The following is a 20271-nucleotide window of genomic DNA, read 5'->3' as shown; positions in this document are numbered from 1 at the left end:
ATCAGGCAAATAATTACACTTGGTACTTTTCAATACTACCAAGCTTCAAAATGTACCGAACTGGTGTATCAGCAAATAACAGAACGATAAAAATAATTAACATAGTTGTAATTTAAATATTTATGATACGGTTGACTCTGTGGCTGTACGGCACCATTGTGCTAGGTGCAGTACACAAACACAGATAGATAGAGCCCCTGTTTCAAAGAGCTCCTATTGTTCATCCCACATTACTCAATATCAAACGATCTCAAAAAATCTTTTCAAACATTAATTAAATCTCAGAACTTCCTTTTCAGGTCAGTAAGTTTTATTATCCTAGTTGTGTAGATGGAGAAAGTGAGGAATGAAGAGGGTAGTGCAGTTGCCCACGATGACACAACAAACAATTCTCACTTCTACTCTCTGCTTGCTTCCCAATCCCCCACCCTGAGCCCCCCACGCCTCTGAGGGCTCCTCCATGTGCATATTGGCACTGTGGGCGTACGTGTGCATATGGGCAGCACATCTCGGGGAAGGCCGGTTACTGCTAAGTACTCTTCAGTTAATAAAGACCATGTGAGAGTCCTGCTTCTGGTTTGCACTCACATAAGCTTTAGTAAAATATCACTGGCGGAGTTAATTTATGTGATTTTGTAACCTCTTAATATTGCTTGGGGTTAGCGTTCTTTTCAACTCAAATGTTTTTGTTGGTGAAAATTAAGAATGCTCAATTCATTACAAAACAGCTTTTTTTCCCCTTCTTTTTTTTTTTTTTTTTGCTGTTTTGGGAGATTGGGCCCTAACACATTAATGTCCAGGACCAGGTCACCAAAGGGTAAATTGCAATGCTTTTCATTTTTCTGACTAAAGATATGAGCTTTTTCTCGGAATAAGGTTGTTAAATAAATAATAGGCTCGGAGTTTCTTAAGATATTCATTGGAACTTAAAAACAAAACAAAACAAAAAAAGACTTTAATACAAAAGTGTCAGTGTTCTGTGCAAAATAATTAATATAACACAATAGGATCTATTCTACTATCGATTGAAAGGGAATTTATGCAGGTAATTCATTAAGGTTAGTGGGAGTTTGGCATGTAAATCCCCCAGCGCTTTGATGGGAAAACAGACCCTGATGATTTTTTAGTTTTCTTTATAAGCTATAAAATACATGTTTTCAGTGGCAAATACATAAAATGAAAAGCAACTACCTGAACAACTACGGTAACGGATGCCCCAGCGCTGTGAGACTTCTGAAATGACATTAGATCAAACCATTTTTCACACATTGCAAAAGATGCAACAATCATTTCAATCACCATGTTAAGAGAATCAATACATTTTTTTTGCTTCCAGAGAATTGTATTTTACATTCCAACGTTTGCAGGTTATCACCTTCCTACATCTCTTTTTGTGGTCAAGTGCATGATTAGTACTTCTGACAGGGTATTGGCCATTTTCTTATGAAGATTTACAAATTCTTGTAAATAAAAACCAATCTGGGGGAAAAAAAAAAAAAAGAGAAGAGCAAATCTGTGGACTGGAATGCACCCTACTTGTAATGGGAACAAAAAGCTGGCAATGAAATATAAACCTAAATCACAGCAGAATGACCTACTTTAAGGCATTTGCCAAAGAGACAGTGTTTTAGACAGCTCCTCTGAAGTAGCGTCTTTATGTCTATGCCATCTGCAGATTTATTATTGTGCTTTAGGAAAAAAAAAAAACAGAGAGAGAAAGAAAAACCTACAGTATGCCTGAACAAAACTCAGCTTCATCTATAGGAAAGATTCCAGTACTGTGGGCACCACACCCACACCTACTGATGTGGTCCAAGTTTTTTCTTTAGAGGCACCTAATTAAGAAACCCCGACTCATTTACATGGATACGTTTGATCTAAATTACACTCCAAACCACACCAAATTAGGAGCATCTGTGAATGCGAAGTGTTTGTTCCCAGTGACTGGTAGACTAGGGCCAGTTCTGGACGGCACATGTTCAAGTGACGAAAAATATTTCAGATGTAACATACTTCTGAGACTCATTTTTCCACTAATAATTCATAATGAGTTAAACCAGTATCTCTGCTTGAACAATTATTTCAGGCTGTGAAAAAAAAAGTCATTTTACTTTTAAGAGGAAACGGGAGAAATAAAGGGGCGGTAGACCACCAGTTTGGTTGTTGTCCCCGATAAACAGCCTTAACACATCCATTAGCTGCAATTTAAATCCACGCAGCGCGCGTATTATCAGATACACATTACTCCTGAAGCCCGGACTAAAGGAAAGCATCTATGAATGATTAGCTGTTGTTCACAGACAAGGCCTTCTGCCCTGATCTATGGTTTTCTGTGCCAGCTTTCCTAACGAGTCCGAGCAAAGAGCAGGGTCTCAGCCCGATGAGGTGGTACCCTACGCGCTGGAGAACATGGAAAATTGGAGACCACCGGATTTGAGAGCAGTGCTTCCCTTCTGGGCTACGTTGCTGGTGCTATCTGACCATGCCTGTTTGTGTCCTTGAATGCCACTTTGTACAAAAATGGGTCCTGAGGAAATTAGGGGAATTTTATCCCACTTGCCCACCTCCCAAAAAGAGCGAGCGGGGTGGGGGGGGGAGGCTGCAGAAGGGACGGGTTGCTGCTTTGTTGCTTTAGAGTCTAAACTGACAAACTAAAAAAAAAAATAAAAAAATAGCCGTTATCTTGCTCTAATTTAAGCCATAGGAGCAGCCCAACACGGGGGAGCGCAAAGCCGAATTCCAAGCTGGGTTTGCAATTCCCAGTCTGCTAGCGCAGTTTGGCACAAACTTCGGATTTGGCCCATGGTGTTTGGCAGCCACCTTTTATTCTTCCCGTCTTTTATATTTTGTGAATAGTCTAAGTTACATAATGCCAGTGACAATTTGTTTATGGCAAGCATTAGAGTCACTGTTTTATGATTACATTCAAACTTTGAGCCACATTTTGACATCGAAGGATCATCTTGCGTTCTCATATATTGTATACAATGAAGGTTTGTGTTCCAGTAAGGGGGGGGAAGGAACTTTATAAATAACATGACTCCTTTTGTCTGAAGAGATTTTAATACATTTGTCTGATCTACTGTTTTTGCAGTAGCTAGAATATAATTTGAATATATTAATATTTTCAGCAACTGTGCTCAGGGAGCCCGGTTAATAACTTATGCATGGATATATAGATACACTTCAGACAGAGGTAATGTTTTTAGCCCTTATGTTGGTAATACTTAGAAACACACAATGAAAGAGCCTGTTCTTTTCTCCTCTTTGTTGTGGGCATGCATTGTGATGGTATGGAGCCAGTGTTCTTTCTGTTGTCTACACAGCCTGGATTCAATAAGCAGTTATATATGCATATTATGACAATGTGGTCAAGGAAACCAGATTTTTTCACTATACCTTCATGTGCCTGTACAGTATAAAATCTGGTATTTATTTTTCTTGTCCTCATTCAATATGTTAACAAAATCATAATTTGATACAGGTTATGTTCACTTTATAATTAAAATTATAGAGTTAGATGAAAATACAGCAAGATGTTGCTGAATGGAAAATATTTATCTTTTCGTACATTACGCATTATGGTACAATGTAAAAGCATAAATCTGTGGAGCGGCTAACTCCAGCCAAGTGTACAACTTGCCTTCTCCCCTGGTCTGCAAGATGCAACTGGTTACCTCCTCTAAACCGAGGGTTTCTCCACCCATCTCAGCCCCTCCGTTAGACGCCATTGCCACATCCTCTCCAGAGCTTTGCTGTGGGCTTCTGAAAGAAGATCCCTTTCTGTGGAGGGGAGCCAAGAAAAGGGAATTCAGAAAAGTGCTGTATTTTTTATAGATCCCACCACTCTCTCTCCTGTAGCTCTCCTAGCACCTTCATGGACAAAGTGCAAACTTTTTGCACTATGTTCTCTGTGTTAGCGCTGGGCTCAGCCTCACCAAACCACCTCAGGCCAGCGCTTCACCTGCCTTGAAACCCCTCCCGCTCCCCAGACCAGTGCCGTCCACATTGCCAAGCCCAGGCCTTCACCAAATGCTGTCAACAGTCTTGGAGACCCCAGTAACATATAGCATATGGGACAACCCTATAGCATATGGAAACTTTCCAGTAAGTAAAGTTTATTGTGAACACCGGTTTGTCCATTTCAGTCCAGAGAGGCTTGTCAGTAGGGCTGTGGCACTAGTAGTAACAGGCAACTTAAGACCACCTCCTAGGACAGCCCAGGTACGTTGCCATATCTGGATTACTGCCTCATAAAAGTGTCATCAAAAGAATGGGGTTTCCATTCCTTCAGAGCATCTGCCCCATGGAAGTCACTGCAGTTGCTATGGACTCTGTGTCAGCCCCGAGATTTCTCTCTCAGGGCAAATTTCAAATCTTGATGAATACATTTTGGATCTCACCTGACCACTATGGTGAGGAACTGCTTAAACTTTCTGGGTCACATGCTAACAGGTTTCCATATCTCTTCATATTAAATTACATTTATACAGCTTCATATCCTGAAACTACGATATTTGCTTCCTAAAGAGGCACCTTCTCAGTTTGTAAACCCATTTACAACCATTCACTTAAGGTTAAACATTTTCTGCTGTCGGGGAAGAGCCATGCAGCACCTACAAAAAAGTATCCTAAATGTAGTCTTATCGGAGAGCCAGGCAGCGCAGTGTCAGTGGTCTTCTGGAGTTCAAGGCAATGAAAAAGATCATATGCAAGGCATTTAAGCTTCATCTGCGAGGACAGCACGCGTACGCGTGCATCAACAAGCAAGGCCGTACAGGGACAGGCCCATTTGGCAGAAGGGCACTATGAGAAATGCTTTTCTGCAAATCTATTAGGTGCATTGAGGCATTTTACTCAGTTAAGCTATGACTGAGAGATTTGGTGACCTGGAAGCTGCTTACAGAATAAGCTGTCCCACGACTGATGCGTATGCCTTGATATCTACAGCAAGATTGTACCTGTTGTTCCTAAATCCTTCAATGTCTGTCAAATATGATTTCAGTTAGGAGGTCCAAGAGATTCATGTATGTTTTCTCACCAGATTTTCTAACTGTGGATTTCGATCAGGGTCAGACAAAAGCAGATATTGGCAAGTCTGGTCACTTGAAGCTTCAAAGATGAAAGAAACACAACTATTGAGAGAGGCAGGGCTGTCTGCATAGAGAAGAAAGACTTTTCTAAAGTGTCTAAGGCGGTTAGACCACAGTCATCTGAGACCAGTACATGTGTGAACGGGTATTTGACTTAGAAAGGAACTAATGAGAAAATTCAAGGCTAGTTTAAAGCTAGGAAATACTGCAGAACTTGCAGTATTACAAAGGGTGCATCTTAGAAAGATACAATATATGGGAAATCCTCCACTCCAGGCAGTTCGTGCATTTAGTGCAATGGACTATACACGTGCACAAAAAATAAACATCAAGCTAAGGTGAGTGGACAAGACAGACAAAGTGTAAGTAGAAAAGACAATGCTGACATAGTAAATTCATTGCTCAAGGGCAAGTAAAATGTAAATAAGTTTAAAGAAATCAAAGACTCATGGCACATACTCACTAGTGCATTTAAGAGATACATTCATCCTACTCATGTTCAATATCAGGGCTGAAACAATCGTGATGCTGGGAGGCATGTTAAAGCATCTTTCAAATCTGATACAAATGCAGTGCCTATGTACTGCAGTAGTAGCTTGTGGAGAGCTCGGAACTGAACCTGAAAGAGTAGGAATTGAGTAGGAGTAGGAGTTGAGGTCAGAGCCCATATGAAATCATCTCTGTTGGGCAAGCCACTGCAAAAAGACTTTATTTTAAACAACAAGATGGTGATAATATAGGTTAAAAAAAAAAAAAGATTTTTTTTTACTGGGGACAATTAATAGGCCAATATTAAAAGGGTTTTCGTTATTAAAAAAAGACTTGAAACAACACAATCTGTGAAATAATTACACCTGTAGCTCACAGAAAAAAGAAAAATGGTGACAGTTTCTTCTCTAACTTCCGCAGAATTCTTTGCCACGTTCTCTGATGCCAACATCAAAAATTACTGTTTGTCTCACAAAAGTGAATAATTTATTCACGATGCTGGACAAAAACAATGGGTTCCATGAGAAGCTCAAGGCTGCCCAGCCAAGATGCATTTCTGAGCAAGGTGCCTACCGTTCAGCATCCCAGGTTGTAATTCCGGTCAGTTGCCACTTTTGGGCTTTAAGTCAGAAAGTAAGCCTGTCACATCCAGAGCTGAGTTATTTGCTGTCAACCGGATTACCGTAGCACAAAAGGGCTATAATTGAAGGCTGCAAGAGGTTATAGACTGAACATAGTCAAAAGCAGTAATTCCACTTAGTAAAAGTAGATATCATCCAAAATGAGAAAAGTTAAGCTTATATAAAGTGAAATTCTGACTCCATTCTGGCTCCCAGTCGCTGGGAGTTTTGTCAGTGACTTTTAACAGTAATCAAAATTTCACTCACTGTCGCGGGAGATGATGCAAAGGGTGTGATGAAGTGAAAGTTAAAATAGCTGTTAACCTGGGGCTTCCAAAATACATTTTCTGAGCACAGACTGCTGCCTAACTCAGTGTTTTCCTGCTGCAGCAATGCAGGCAGCCCTTCTGGGGACCACGGAGATAAAACTGTGCTAGTAGAGTACATCTAGGATTTGCAACAAGATTTTCCCTGCTGAAGTTCCCGTTGTTCATCGTCCTGCGGGCCATGAGGAACTGGACTGCTTAAGCATAGTGGGGCACGGTTTGTAAGACGCAGTTTCAGAAAGCTGTAACGTGGCTGAGTATCAGTGCCAGCGCTGACACCCTTCCACCTGAGCCGCTCTTCTGAAAGGCGGGTAGAGCTTACTGGAAGAAAGAGCATAGTAGTGGCTGGCAGACGCACAAAGTTTACTGGGAGACGGAGGATTATATTATAATACCAAGTCTCATAATCTTTTCTATTTTTTTCACCGGTAAATCTGAGCTAAAGAATGCAATTTATACGCATCTGTGAACAAGGCTCCATGGGGGTCTCTTTTTCCTGTGTGCTTTCCACATAGCCGCTGCTTTGGGTGTGTTGTAGAAGGGTGGCTTCTTTCACTCAGTTCGAAAACAGCTGGGTTACCAGCAGAACTGGTGGCTCTGCTTTTTTACCACGTACTTTTTGTTTGTCCATCACTAAGCACATCAAATCTTCAGTGTCCCCATCAGAAAACAATGCTGTTAATAACATTAATCCACCTTTATTAAGAGCCTTTAGCTTTATAAAGGAATACCGAGTATTATTAAGACAAAGACAAGAGGATAATAAGGAAACGTGGTTTTTCCCTCACTGACCTAGTTTCTAACCTTACTTTTAAAATCTTCCATTGATTTTAATTATGCTTAATCTAAAGCTAAGCTCACAAATCTAGCAAACTTAAGGACTGCTTTTAAGTGAATTTTCTCGCCTGTCAGAGTTCCTCAAGCTTCCTAGGCTACAGTTAGAAGTTTATTTCCAGCCCAGATACAAAGTTGAGGCGGCTCTCTGCCCCTAGGAAGCACCCAGCACCACTACTGTACGGCGCGTGAGTTCAAACGCTACCTTGCTCGAGCCGAGCCTGTGTACGGCATTCTTCACAGAACAATTGCAGTCCTTTTCTCATCAGCAATAGCCAGAGGCAGTAATAAGGGTGAAGGATATCTATCATGAAAAGTCCAGTGTCAATGTGTTCTCCCAATTTATTTACTGACCTTCAATGCGACAGCCATACTCCTGACCCTCATGAGATGAAGCCTAAGGGGAAATGGCACTGAGCACCAATTCCATATCCTGTTGTTCTGTGGTCTAAATTAAGTGCTAATTAATTACCACTGGCATCTTTGGCATTGCCTGTCAAATTGGATTTAGGATATCCTTTCGCTGTTTAAACAAATAGCCCTACATCTAAAGAAAAAATCCCAAGTGTTAGCGTTTTCTTTACTTTTAAATTTTTATTTAAAAATTCCAAAAGTATGTCTGTGGATTTTGCAGGTAGAATCCAAACAAAAGAAACAGGAATTGATATTGTCAATTTTGATTAATAGTCCTTCATTAATAAACATCCTGTTATTCAGTTTCCACCTGCAGTTGCTGATGTTGCCTGGAATCAATTAACTCATATAATTTGATTTATTTTACAAAGACATTTTTGGATGTGCTGTGCTGATGATAAAGGTTCTTATATTTACAATTCTTGATTTAAGGGAGATTGTTGCTAACTGCTTTTTTTTTTTTAGTGTTAGAAGGAAATGTAGCTTCAGGCATTCTTAAACAAAAATATTTAAACAATCTAAAAAGTTAAAGCTTTATTCATGTAAAATTATCTGTTGCTTCTGAGCCACCCAGGCCACAAAAGCGTACAGATCTAGGACCCCTAAGAGGTTGGTCTTTACATTAAGCAAGTGTTCTGCAGGAAAAAATCAGAAATAGAGGGGTTTTTTTAAAAAAATTTAAAAAATCAATCATAGCAAAAACTACACCACCAGCCAAAAATACAGTTAAGGGCTCTATGTGTTATATCTCTGTCTGAACATATATTACTCTATGTAGTCTCGCACTGCCTTTATCACTCTACTATCCAAACACCTCTAAGAAGTGCATTAGCATCTGCCTAACATCTGCCATGGGTGGTTTTGTTCTCTCCCATCCTCTCCCCACGGAGAGGCTCATGCTTGCAGGGGTAGCGTGGCTATTGAAGAGGGGCTCGCTGTTGTTTGAGCTATAATGCTGCTACAGGGCTGTTAGGGGCGGCAAGAAGGAATGCCTTGTGCGCGGACCTGCAGCCAGAGGCGTCTGCGATGCTTCTTAAGGACGTTTGTGGCCTTCAGGTGACTCCTTCCAAGTGGCTGTCCCCAAACAGACAAACTTCAGCTGTGATAACACGGACTAGCCAGATCTCCTCCCTGCTCTGATCTTACGAGTATCAGTCCGAACCCGTTTGCATTCACACACAAGTAATTAAAAAGCAAGCCAAACCGGGAGGGCGGCGTGCTGCGGTTGTCAGTAAGTGGAAGACCTTAGCAGCTCACCCACTTGGGTCGGTTTTCCAAAAGGGAGACCTGGAAATTTTGCAGTAAAAAAGGGAAAATTTTATGAAAAGGTTTTGAATCCATTTCTTTCATACAAGGTGGTTTTGGGGAACAGCACCTGAGCCTCTGCCCACACTGGGTTCTTCAGTGAAGCCACCACAGGGCGGGGATGAACTCCTGCCCTTGCTGTCCACGCCGTGCCAGGACACCGTTGTGCACCCTCTGCCTTTGGAGCTCCTCTAACACAGGAGATGGCCAGAAAAAAGAAACGACCCCAAGGCTGAGATGCAGGCACCGCGTTACCCTGCCCTCTTCACACAGCCACAGCTGGGGGCAGAGGCAGGAGCGCAGCTCTCCTTCTGCAGAAAAACAAGCAGAACTTCTCCAAAGCACATTCCTGAACGAAGCCGCTGTAGCAGCCTGAGTCCCTTTAGATACCTAAATGTGCTTTTACATCTTGGCCTCCATCACCTGGAAAATGATGACTTTCTCTACAAGACAGGCGGTGGGTGAGGTGTGTGCAAAGGCAAGAGCACACGTGCTCTTCAGAAAAGAAGTCATACAGGTAGCAAAGTTCGCCCAACGGTGAGAAGATTTTATTTTTAACCGTTCTATTAAACCAGGCTAAGACAGAATAAATGTTGTGCTTCAGCCTTTCAGAGTCTATTCAGCCAACTGTGAACTGATGTTCAGAGTTAGTTTAGCTATTATTTTCGTTTAGGGCTAGACTCCAAGGCAGTTCATCCAGGGAAGGGCTCGTGCTGCGAGATATGTGGGGGATCCCCTGAGGAAGCCCATTCTCCACCGGGTCCCTGTCAGCTGTCCAGGTACTATATATAGCCATCCAACGGTCAGATTTAAAGGCTAGTCTGCAGAAGACGACAGCATCAAGTGCTTGTTCTTGTGTCCCAGAGCAACTGAAGAGAAGGGATTTTTCCCAAAGAGCTGTAATATGAACCCGCAGCTGCAGAGCACAGGAAGCCTATGGAGTTTCTGTAGGCCAGGAGCCATGGAGGCTATTTTCAGCAAAAGCAAGCTCTTAAGTATGTCTGAACTATTTCTGACCCCTCTCGTAACATATCATGCGCCATGACCTGGTTTCTCTATTACCAGCCTTGGATAGCTATTGTTTCGAATTCAACCTATGGAGCAAAGAGGAATTTAAAGTACCTTCGCATTTTACACGGGCAAAAAGAAAGTGGCTTAAAACTGTATTAGACCACTGTGATCGTATTTTGAAAAGGAAAGGCGTAGTGTTTTGGAGCTCCTCTATAAGCCTGAAGCTCAGGTCGTAGCTACATATGCGCAAAGCTCCCCCTTCCCAACACGATATACAGATTTCATAAACAACAAGCTGGGGATTCAACTGATAATGTTTGCATTTGCTTAGCTTCATCAGCTGGTGAATACCACTGTAATGCAACTGAGCAAATCATCCATAAAGCCAGTACATAAATAATAATGAGGTTTAGTTTGCATTCATAAAATGTCAAGAATCCCAATTTATTACTAAATTTTAAATTTATCTGTGTTGCAGTGCAATGAATTGAAGAGTTTACACAAATAGCGCTCATGGTATCAGGGGCTCACCACCGATTATTTCCACAAGTCTCTCAAGATGGGGTTAAGCAGTGCACAGGCCCCGCACCCTTCCTCCACAGCAGGTGTATTTTGCTGTCTGTCCTAAGCTGGCGTATCCAGCTGGCTATGGATATCTCTGCAAGGTTTTGACCCGTTGTAAAAGGACACCTATTGTTGTTTGTGTTTTAAGAGGACTCTCAAAGCCAAACTTCGTAATTCAGTTGTCTTTTTAGTACCAAAAAGCACTTAAGTTCTTCCTGAAGAGCAACCGCTATAGCGGAACTGAACTAAGTTCTCAACAGAAAATGACGCTGCAGTAATATGCTGTATCTCAGGAAAGTATGTAACAGGCCTTAAATGGAAAGGAAATACATTCAGAAGAAACCTGATAGTTTATCTTCTGCATCATTCTGTACTTGTGCTTCCTTCCTAACACTGAAAAACCCATCTGCAAAAGCCCTGCCAAAATGTGCTTATGCACACAAGACATTATCACTTCGTAGGATGGTACGTTTTATTATCAGGTTATTTTCCAGTACATTTGGCACAGTTAAGGTAAGTATATTAACTTTATTTCCAAATAAAGAAAACAAAGTTGTACTGAATGTCTCAGCCATTGTCAATGAGTTAAGAACTGACAGGAGGTCCAAGTAATCAACCCTGTCTACTGTGCCGAGCTTTCCCCTGGGACACCTCTTCTGATCATACGATGTATCTGACTGGCATGGATGTAGAATTGCTTTCAATAAAGCTTTTATTTCAAGGTTGGATGATTCCTTCCCCAATGTCTTGTCACTAAAGCAAAGGATGTAATACCTGTTATTTTTTAACTCCTGTGAACCAGCATTTGGGAAGGAGAAGAGCATAAAATGTTGAGCTAGAAACTGTTCAACGTAAGAGTCAACTCTGAACACATTCAAACACATTTGGAGCTCTGCAATAGCAAAACTCAGAAAATTGCTGCATAAAAACTGTCCCATAACAGCGCAGTGAGAAGACCTGTTAACAGGGCTATAGGTGAGGTGAGTCAACTCAGCTGAGAAGGCAGCTGAGCCGTTCCCAGGGCAGAGTCCTTAAGCTAAAACATTACATTTACATATGCCTGAATAGGTATAAGAAGCAGATATTACCTAATTTAGCATAGTTATTGGTGAAGGAAAGCAATGGGATGTGCAGACTTTGACCCATTAAGGCAGTTCCTAGGAACTTACATATCAAATCAGCCCAATGGTCCAACAGGATGAGCAGCTTGGCTGTGACAGTGGTCGCTAGCACAGTTCAGCAAAGGCACAAAACCCACCTAAATGGGCTATCATGGAATAATCTACTTAGAGAGGAGTCAGTTCCTAATTCCGTAAGGTTAGTTGTTATACAAAGAGGACAGATGTCACAAATAAATCACTTTTTTCCTTCCTGGGGAGTTTTCTTTATTCCCATGCATCTTTAATCTTTGTTGGCCTCTGTTTAGATCTTGGTTTCTGTCTCTCATGGCAGTGATTTCCCTAGTTAAATAAAATGTTGTGCATAGTGCTGGTGGACAGGATTCTGATAAGATCAAAACCTAATTGTATCCCTTGGTCCTCTGCTGAAGTCAGTGGATGGCATTTCCTACACCTGCCATTCTGGCCCATAATATTTCACCAGATGACTTGCTCTTTCTCTTCTTATCCCCTCATTTTGTAATGTGTTGCCTGTTAGTCATAGCCTACAGTACCAGTTCATGGAAGAGCAGAATGATTTTCTTATTGAAAAGCTACCCTTAGATATAATTTAAAATAGTAAAAGAGAGTGAGGCATGGCTAAAACCATGTTCTGCTAAGGGTAGAAATGCCCCTAACATTGAGCAAACTTAAAGCCTTGTAGGCTGGAAAGGTCTGAGAAAGCAAGACTAGGCAGTTCTCAGTGCAGCTAGCAGAGGAGAGCTGTACCCTCAAACACTCTCCAGCTTACCGTAAAACAGTGCCCTTTCCAATGGGGTTTTCCTCCCTAAATATACTGACTTCTCCCTCTAATTTTTAACGTGCACTGGGACCATTATAATGGTGAGGAATCAGAGTCACTGTTGAAACGCTTTCCCCTCCTCAGCAGTTATTATGGAGTAAAAATGGATGAAGAACATTTCCTAACACCTAGGGTGTTTGAAGTAATAATCCAATGTGCTTTCTGACTGTCAAAATTAATAATGATTTTATTTAGAGAGTTTGAAAAGTGTGGGTTTAATGGAGCTAGAGAGCCAAACTCACCATACAATGACCCTCTTAGCTGTAGAGTTGCCCTGCTCTCAGGAACATGCTTTCCAGCTTACAGTTGCCTTGGCAACAGCCAAAGCATAAATTCCGAGTATTTTTGCTTATATATCTGCCATTGACTCTAGAGCCCTCCTATCAGACGCTTTTGCTGCTTTAAGACATCATTAATTTCATTACTATTAATAATGGGAACTGTATTTTCTGTATATCTCCTGACTTGTGATCTTAAAGGGCTGAAGCCATTCTTGAAGTTTGCAATTCAGCTCACTTATTCGGCGGGGGGGGGGGGGGGGGGGGGGGAGTGGGGGGGTGGATATCTTGCACAGCATAATGCCCAACAATTTCTTGATATGGTTCCAACATCTGTGGCACTGGATTATAGATTGTTTCTAAAATAATCTTAAATTGATGGATCATTGCTCCTTTCATTTAGGCTTGACAAAAAGTAGCTCTGGCATTTCCTTTCACTTTTTATGTTGTAAATGGTGTATCACTCTTTCTGCTCTTTTTCTTGCCAGAAAGAGAGTTCTTGCCCATTTTTAGGGATTTTCTCTTTTAACAACTGAATTTCGCTTAGCAGCTACAGTAATAGCTTAAATTGTGCATATTTGTTTTTATTTTGCTTCGACTTTTTCTTTTGTGGACAGATGAAAAAAATATTAGTTATAGAAGTTCATTGGTAAATAGTTGTAATTTAAAAAGACATAAGGTCATAAGCTTATAATTAAGTAGCTGTATGTTACCGCAGATTATTTAACTACTCAGACTTCCCATGTTGCCTGGACTCAAACAGGACATTGCATGCAGGATGGCATATTCAGGAAAAATGAGGAGAATTATTCTGCTTCAGAAAGATGGCAAACAGTGACCGAGAGGCTGGCCAGCCACCTTCCATTTCCTGTGCCCGCATCAAAAATATAGGTTCTCAATATCTTGCTCCAAATTTTACAGATAAAGGAAGTCAAACCCCTCCTTTCCTTTTAGTAAATTTTGCTCTGCCAACACCGGTCTTCACCCTGACTCTGCTCATCCGTGCGTCACTGACTCCTGCTTCCCACAAGGCTTTTCTCCTCTAGCTGTGTTGATGCTGTCCATCATCGACACCACCTCATTGCAAAGCCATGGCTGATGCTAAACTGGTGACCTCCAAAGTTACGCAAAGTACAGCTGCCGAACATGGCCTTTTCCCCCCAGTGAACTAGCACCTCTACCCATACTGATGTCATCTGCAAATACTTTTTAAGGTTTCCAGCTTCCAGCACATAACAAGCTCAACAGAAATCAAGTCCTTCTCACAGGGAGGCCCCAAGCTTGGTATATGTGGTTCTGCATAAGTGGCATTAAGCAAAACAACCTCGTCACCCCGTAACAAACATTTTTAATTGTGATGAAGATGTGGGATGTCCATCAGTAAGCCCACACAGTCGTTTGGCAACAAAACTACTAACTTTTGAGACTTCTTGAACTTCTAAGAGAAGAGATGATATGGTAATATTACCATAGAGGAAAGATAATTATTTTTTTTTATTTATAAGAAAGATGCTATATTTTAAGAAACTAATAATTAAGCCAATCTGATTAATGCCATATGGAGTGTGTTTTGTGCAATGGACACCACAGTTACAAGCATGAGCCAGAACTAAGTAATGCTTCCTATTTATATACGGGAAAAAAACACGAGTGCTGATGTTCAAGGAACACGGTAAACGACAAGCTTGGCAGCAATCCACAAGTAGATGCTCTTTGCTGCGTGACCCACCTGCTAACATGAAAGAAACCTTTTTTTAAAGTGACTGAACCCATTATGTCGCATGAAGTTTGTCTCACTTATAGTGCAGCTCGCTGTAAATTCAGGAATGGGTATGTGAAAACATACACAGCTATGATGATTTTTAAATTACTGTCTGGATTTATAAAGGTAAATGAGTGACAATGAGAGGGGGCGGTGGGAGGGAAGAGCAACTTGGCTTCAACAGTCCACTTGGAATATTTAAGCTAAAACTAACAGATTAAGGAGGCATCCATAAATTCAAACATTTACATATTAAAGTTACATTTAGTTCACATTCCTTGGTAGAGCTGTGTAATTTATTTATAAAATATGTATCTTCATTTACTGATCTTTCCAAGCTAGGATATGTTATATATTCTGGAGGGTGGAAGGAAATGGATTTCTACTTAGTTCATACTCACCGCTGCCGAGATTTATGTGAAATTGCCTACCTAAACTCCATCCGTTAAACCTATGTTGTTCTTAGACCAGACTTCTCCATCCTTAATGCCATTTCCACAAGAATATTAAGTCTTAATGCAGACATAAGATCAACTTTTAATAATAATAGTCGTCCTCTTGTAATTTTGTGGGTAATAAAGATATCAAAGGTTATAATCCTTGCCATTATTTCCTAAGTCATCTCATTAAGGTATGTGGTCTCCGTGTCTTTCAAGAAACTTTGTGTCAGGATAAGGCATGCAAAAGTCTTTAGTTCTATAAATCTCACAATCCATTTCAGACCATACTAACTTTATTGGATTTAAATTAGCAGAAGGAATGTGTTTCATATGAGCTCTCTATTAAGGGGCTTTTTTTGTTTTCCCAACTCTTTCAGTGCTGGAGACCATGTTAAGAGAAGCAGGGAAGCTTCTCCCTGGAGCCACCAAAACTGTTGACAGCAAAAGCACTCAATTCCCTCAGCAGAAAGAGCAATCCCTATTTTTGGTATCTAAATGTATGAGCCCAGAAATTATTGCCTTATAGCACACATACCAGCTAATGCTCATTCACCAGATATAATTGTGCCTTGATGTAAGAGCACTGTAAATGGGCCTCTAGACCTCCACCCCGCACACATCTTGGTCTTGGGGGCCGACTCGCCTTTCCTTCTTTGTCAGGTTGGCAGAAGTTGTCTCTTCCATCCTTCTTTCCTTTCTTTTTGATAGCTTATCCAAACATCCCTGTTTGGAGAATCAGTAAAAAGTGCCTCTATGTACTTCAAATGCAACAGCGACTCCTTTGACATCTCTCTTTTTTAACCAATTCTTTCCTTTCGTCAACAGGATAGCAGCCAAGGAATCCGTGAATCTTATGTCAACACAAAGCTTAGGAATTGTGTTTGGACCAACACTCCTTAGACCTGAAAAGGAGACAGGGAACATGGCAGTCCACATGCTGTACCAAAATCAGATAGTTGAACTTATGTTGAGTGAGTACAGCAAGATCTTCGGCTCTGAGGAAGACTGACAGACAGGGCCTGTTATTGAAAACGTTCACATCTGTCTTGATGTCTAATATTTTTACATTTCTGTAAACATATTTCTGAAATATTTCTTTTTCTTTCAAGTGACAGATGCCTCATTTTGTGAAAACTTAATGATGATTTTGTGTTTAATTTTCAAACATTGGAATAAAAAATATTGTCAACATTTGCCTATATGTATTCTGCATTAACCCTTTGAGAGTTTCATTATGCTAGCACTCCAAGTGTCATTTTTTTTTGCAAGCTGAGCATACAGCATATGGCCAAAGACCATAGAAAATTCTGTTTACTAACATATGCAATGGCACAGAAAGACAAATAGTAATTGAAGAGATTTGTGGGAGATGGATTAAAATATGTATATTAAAGGCAAAGAATTAAAACAGTGATACCAGATCATTTGTAGCTAATCCGAATATAATTTACCTTTCTCTTTGATACATATTGAAAGTTAAAGACATGATGAATAATCAATTTGCCTACCCAAGAGTTCAAAAAGAAGATTACATTTAATACTTTTAAACAAATAAAAAAAATACACCACCAGAAAGTCACTACTTGCATAACAGTGCCTACAAAAATTTAAAACAAAATTGGAACTTTGGCATTTTTACTTAAATGCAGTACATGAAATGAAGACGTTGCGTGACTGCTCATTTTAACGTAACATCCATTTCGATTCTTCATCACACTGTACATCTGCCCGCTTTCCCCAGCTATCTCATGTTCTGTAGCGTTTGTATTGTGCTCCTGAGGATGCTTTATTGGTGAACTACATTAAATTCATCTAGAAAGAACTTTAAGAAAAAAAAGCCTTTTCACATGCCCTTAGGATTACTTGGCTAGACTTGAATCAATTTATGCATTTGATGGTTAGTTTCAGTTGTCATGGATAAACAAAAGGGTAACTGTCTAGAATATATCAAATATTGTTTCATTTTGAAATGTATGTTTCCAGCTATACACATCTCCTACCCTGTTTTGTAAAAGTATTCTGCTGATAAAATGTAGACTTATGTTTGACAGCTTTTTAATCAAGTTCAAAGAGAATAAATAAAACTAATCCAGTGTGGTAAAGAGTCTGTCTGGTTATCGATTTGTTCATAAAATGAAAAATAAACCATGTAAATAAGATGTGTGAAACACAGATCTAGAAGCAAATATTTAAAGCAATTAAAGACCCCAAAACATAGGATTAATGCATAGGTCTGCTGTGCGCAAGAGATATGTCTTCACTATCACCTCAGCAGATCATGGATTACTCAGTTTTTACTTAGCGTCTTTCTGCAAAATACCATGGTATTCAGGAAAGGTTGCTCCTCAGAGCGGTCATTTATGGGAACAAACATGTAATGAGGCCTGATTGTTAACGAAGACCAGGCTCTTTCATTGGGTACTAACGCAGGCAGAAAGTAACACCAAGAAAACATAAAAATTGGCCCCAAGATGTCTTCTGACTTCATACACATCTGCAACATCAAGCGAAACAGAGGGGTAGTAACCAGTAATTAAACACACAAAACCAAACAAACATCTCCCCCATATCAAAAGTATTCAACATAATCATTTCCCAACAAAACTATAACATTCTAGAGAACCCAAGTTCACGTTACTTTCAAGAAAATATTTTTCATGTTAATGTCAAGCCATGAGTACTTAAACAGTAATGCTTTTCAGCATCGCCGTCTTTAGACTCTTTTAATAGCAACAAACCAGGCGCTGTTTATAGCCTGTGGAAATGACTGGAAGAAAGATAGTCAGAAGTTCAGTCTATTCCTTAATAAAGACCATTCACATTATGGCCCCACGGGTGCTCACAATCATGCTATTGAAGTAATTTCTGCTATTACTGGAAATGAAAAGTTCACTTGTTACTTGGATCCTGTTGCACTCAGAAGAAAAGATTCTTAATTAATTAATTAATCTTCTTTTAAGCTTTCTTTGGAGCATGGAGACTCCTCTCTTCTTGTTTTTGTAAGCAAGACGAGGCTTATGAAATGAATCGGTATCTTTCTTAAGATCAACTGGTTTTGTTGGGGGCTTGTGGAGAAACAAGCAAACTTTTGGACACATAAGTCTTTCTTTGGTTTTGAAGGGTGCCTTACATGAATGCTGTATAAATGTGCTGACTTCTCTACAAATTGCTTTGTTAAAGAAAGAAGCCTGATACATGGGTAGCCAGTGCTGGGAGGACACAAGTGGGTCTCAGAGGAGCATATACATCTGGGGTGAACAGCAGGTGTCTATTGCTTCTTGTCCCTACAACAGAAAGGACTAGCCACGCCTTGCTACCGAGCTGCTCCCTTCCCCAAAAGGCCAGCCTGCTCCCCATACCCTTAATATCTACATGAGTTCAGTGGGCAAAATTACTGACTCAACCGTTACAGAGCCAGCCCCACAGCTCCTGCCATCAGCCCCTCAGGGCAGGAAGGAGCCGGACAAAAGATGGTAAGACTGAAAAAGGCAAAAAATTTTGCAAGCCTTAACTGCAGCGGGGTTTCTTTTTCCTCCTGCTCAGGTTGTTTGCTCTTTGTTAACTAAGCTCACAGCCCTGGGCTCCAGCAGACTCTCTTGTTGCTGGCCACATACATTTCCAAATCCCCAAACTGTCTAAGTTTGGCCTCCATCCAGCACGAGCAATTCACTGGGCCTATATCGCCACCACGTTGTTCCTCCAATGGTTACTTATAAGAATATTTACTATGACTTGGTAGAAGTTTTGCTCAAACTTCGATAAATTTTTAGTGAGTCAAAATTAGACGTGCAGAAGACCTTTTTTCCAGGAGCTAGCTTCAGTTTGAGAAAGACAACAGATACGTTAAGCAAGGACCTATTGCTGTTAATGGTAAATGATCAGAAAAATGAAGGCTGAGAATGCAGCAGACACAAATGTGTCCAAGAATCAGTGCATTTATCTGCATCTTCTCCCTATACAGAGTAACTTCTACTCAAATTCATGTGAAAAGACAGCTGTCCTAGTAACTGAGATTACTATAGCAAAAGGAGACATCAGAAAGAGGCTTGTAATGGAACTGAAAAGGGCATTTCCAGCTAGAAATATTTCTCATTCAAGTAAAAATTAAAAATCAATTTATTGAACCTTAAACTTTTGCAAGAAAAATTGTCAGTTTTCAACTCAAACAATTCAACTGCAAAACAGAATTTCTGAACAAACGATGAGAAAGACAGACAGGCTTGCTGAGCTACAGCTAAAAAAGGACATGTAAACTGCCCTGAAGAAATTTTCATCCCTCTTTTTGTTTACATATATACACATACACGTATTAAGAGCAACACGCATTTTAATAGTTCTTTAATTCTCTGCCAGGACAACTACATTGCAGGTAACATTCAGCCTGATTTCATAAGCACCCCATGTTGCAATAGAGCCAAAGACTGCCATTCAGCCCAAGGCACTCAGGAAGTTCAGCTAATCAATTACTACATAGTATACAGACCATGGGTGGAGTTTGGAAGAAAGCTGGAAAGTAAGTTGGGACGACAATCACCGCTGTAATCAGGCAGTGTATAGATTTTACATGGCTCATTCTCAGAAGAGGCTGAAAGACAAGCCTCGGGGAACGCACACATTATCACGGCACAGCAGGTTCCCCTGCATTGCAATCCTGCTTCGGAAAGGAAACATGGAGCATAAGGAAGCTGAGCAAAATCACAGGTGCAGGTCTCGATCACAAATCCTGATTTTTGCAGGACGCATAAATGGCACCCAGGGGAATACTTCTTTTGCAGAACACAGGAACCTTCCCTAGCACTCACTTCGGATTAAAAAATCCAAGCCTTCCCGCTAAGGACCAAGGGCAACACATGAGAAATATCTCTAGCAAGTGGCCTGCTGAGGTTTGAGTTGTACCGAAACCCTTCACTGCTTGAGAGCTATAGCCCTTGTTAGTCAGTAGGCTTCATCTAGGGAATGCTTGCAGGATGCTACTGAAGCAGCAACCTCATCCTTGTGCCAACTCACCATGTGTTAGCACAGCAAATGAATATACTCTGCCATTACTTATATACTGCAGGTTATTTTTACACTCAGCAATTACGTACTTCCAAACATACCTGAGATACTATGAGAATTAATGTCCATTTTTCCTTATAGATCCTTGTTACTGAGATCTGGTTGAACAGTGGCTACA

General features: G+C 40.6%; 1 protein-coding gene across 15 annotated transcripts in view; it reads left to right on the top strand.

Moving 5' to 3' along the window:
• The window catches only part of ARHGAP15 (Rho GTPase activating protein 15), a 345294-nt gene extending 328097 nt beyond the window's left edge, over positions 1–17197 (top strand). For all 15 annotated transcript variants that reach the window (XM_064451021.1, XM_064451016.1, XM_064451019.1 and 12 more), the window contains one exon: positions 15921–17197. In XM_064451021.1, coding sequence (XP_064307091.1) covers positions 15921–16104 — 184 coding nt within the window. In that variant the 3' untranslated portion in view covers positions 16105–17197. The remainder of the gene's footprint in view (positions 1–15920) is intronic.
• The last annotated feature ends 3074 nt before the right edge of the window (positions 17198–20271 follow it).

This window comes from Phalacrocorax carbo, chromosome 5, assembly GCF_963921805.1.
Source record: "Phalacrocorax carbo chromosome 5, bPhaCar2.1, whole genome shotgun sequence".
Lineage (NCBI taxonomy): Eukaryota > Metazoa > Chordata > Aves > Suliformes > Phalacrocoracidae > Phalacrocorax > Phalacrocorax carbo.
Note: the sequence above shows the minus strand (reverse complement) of the source record. Positions and strands in the feature narration are given on the sequence as shown.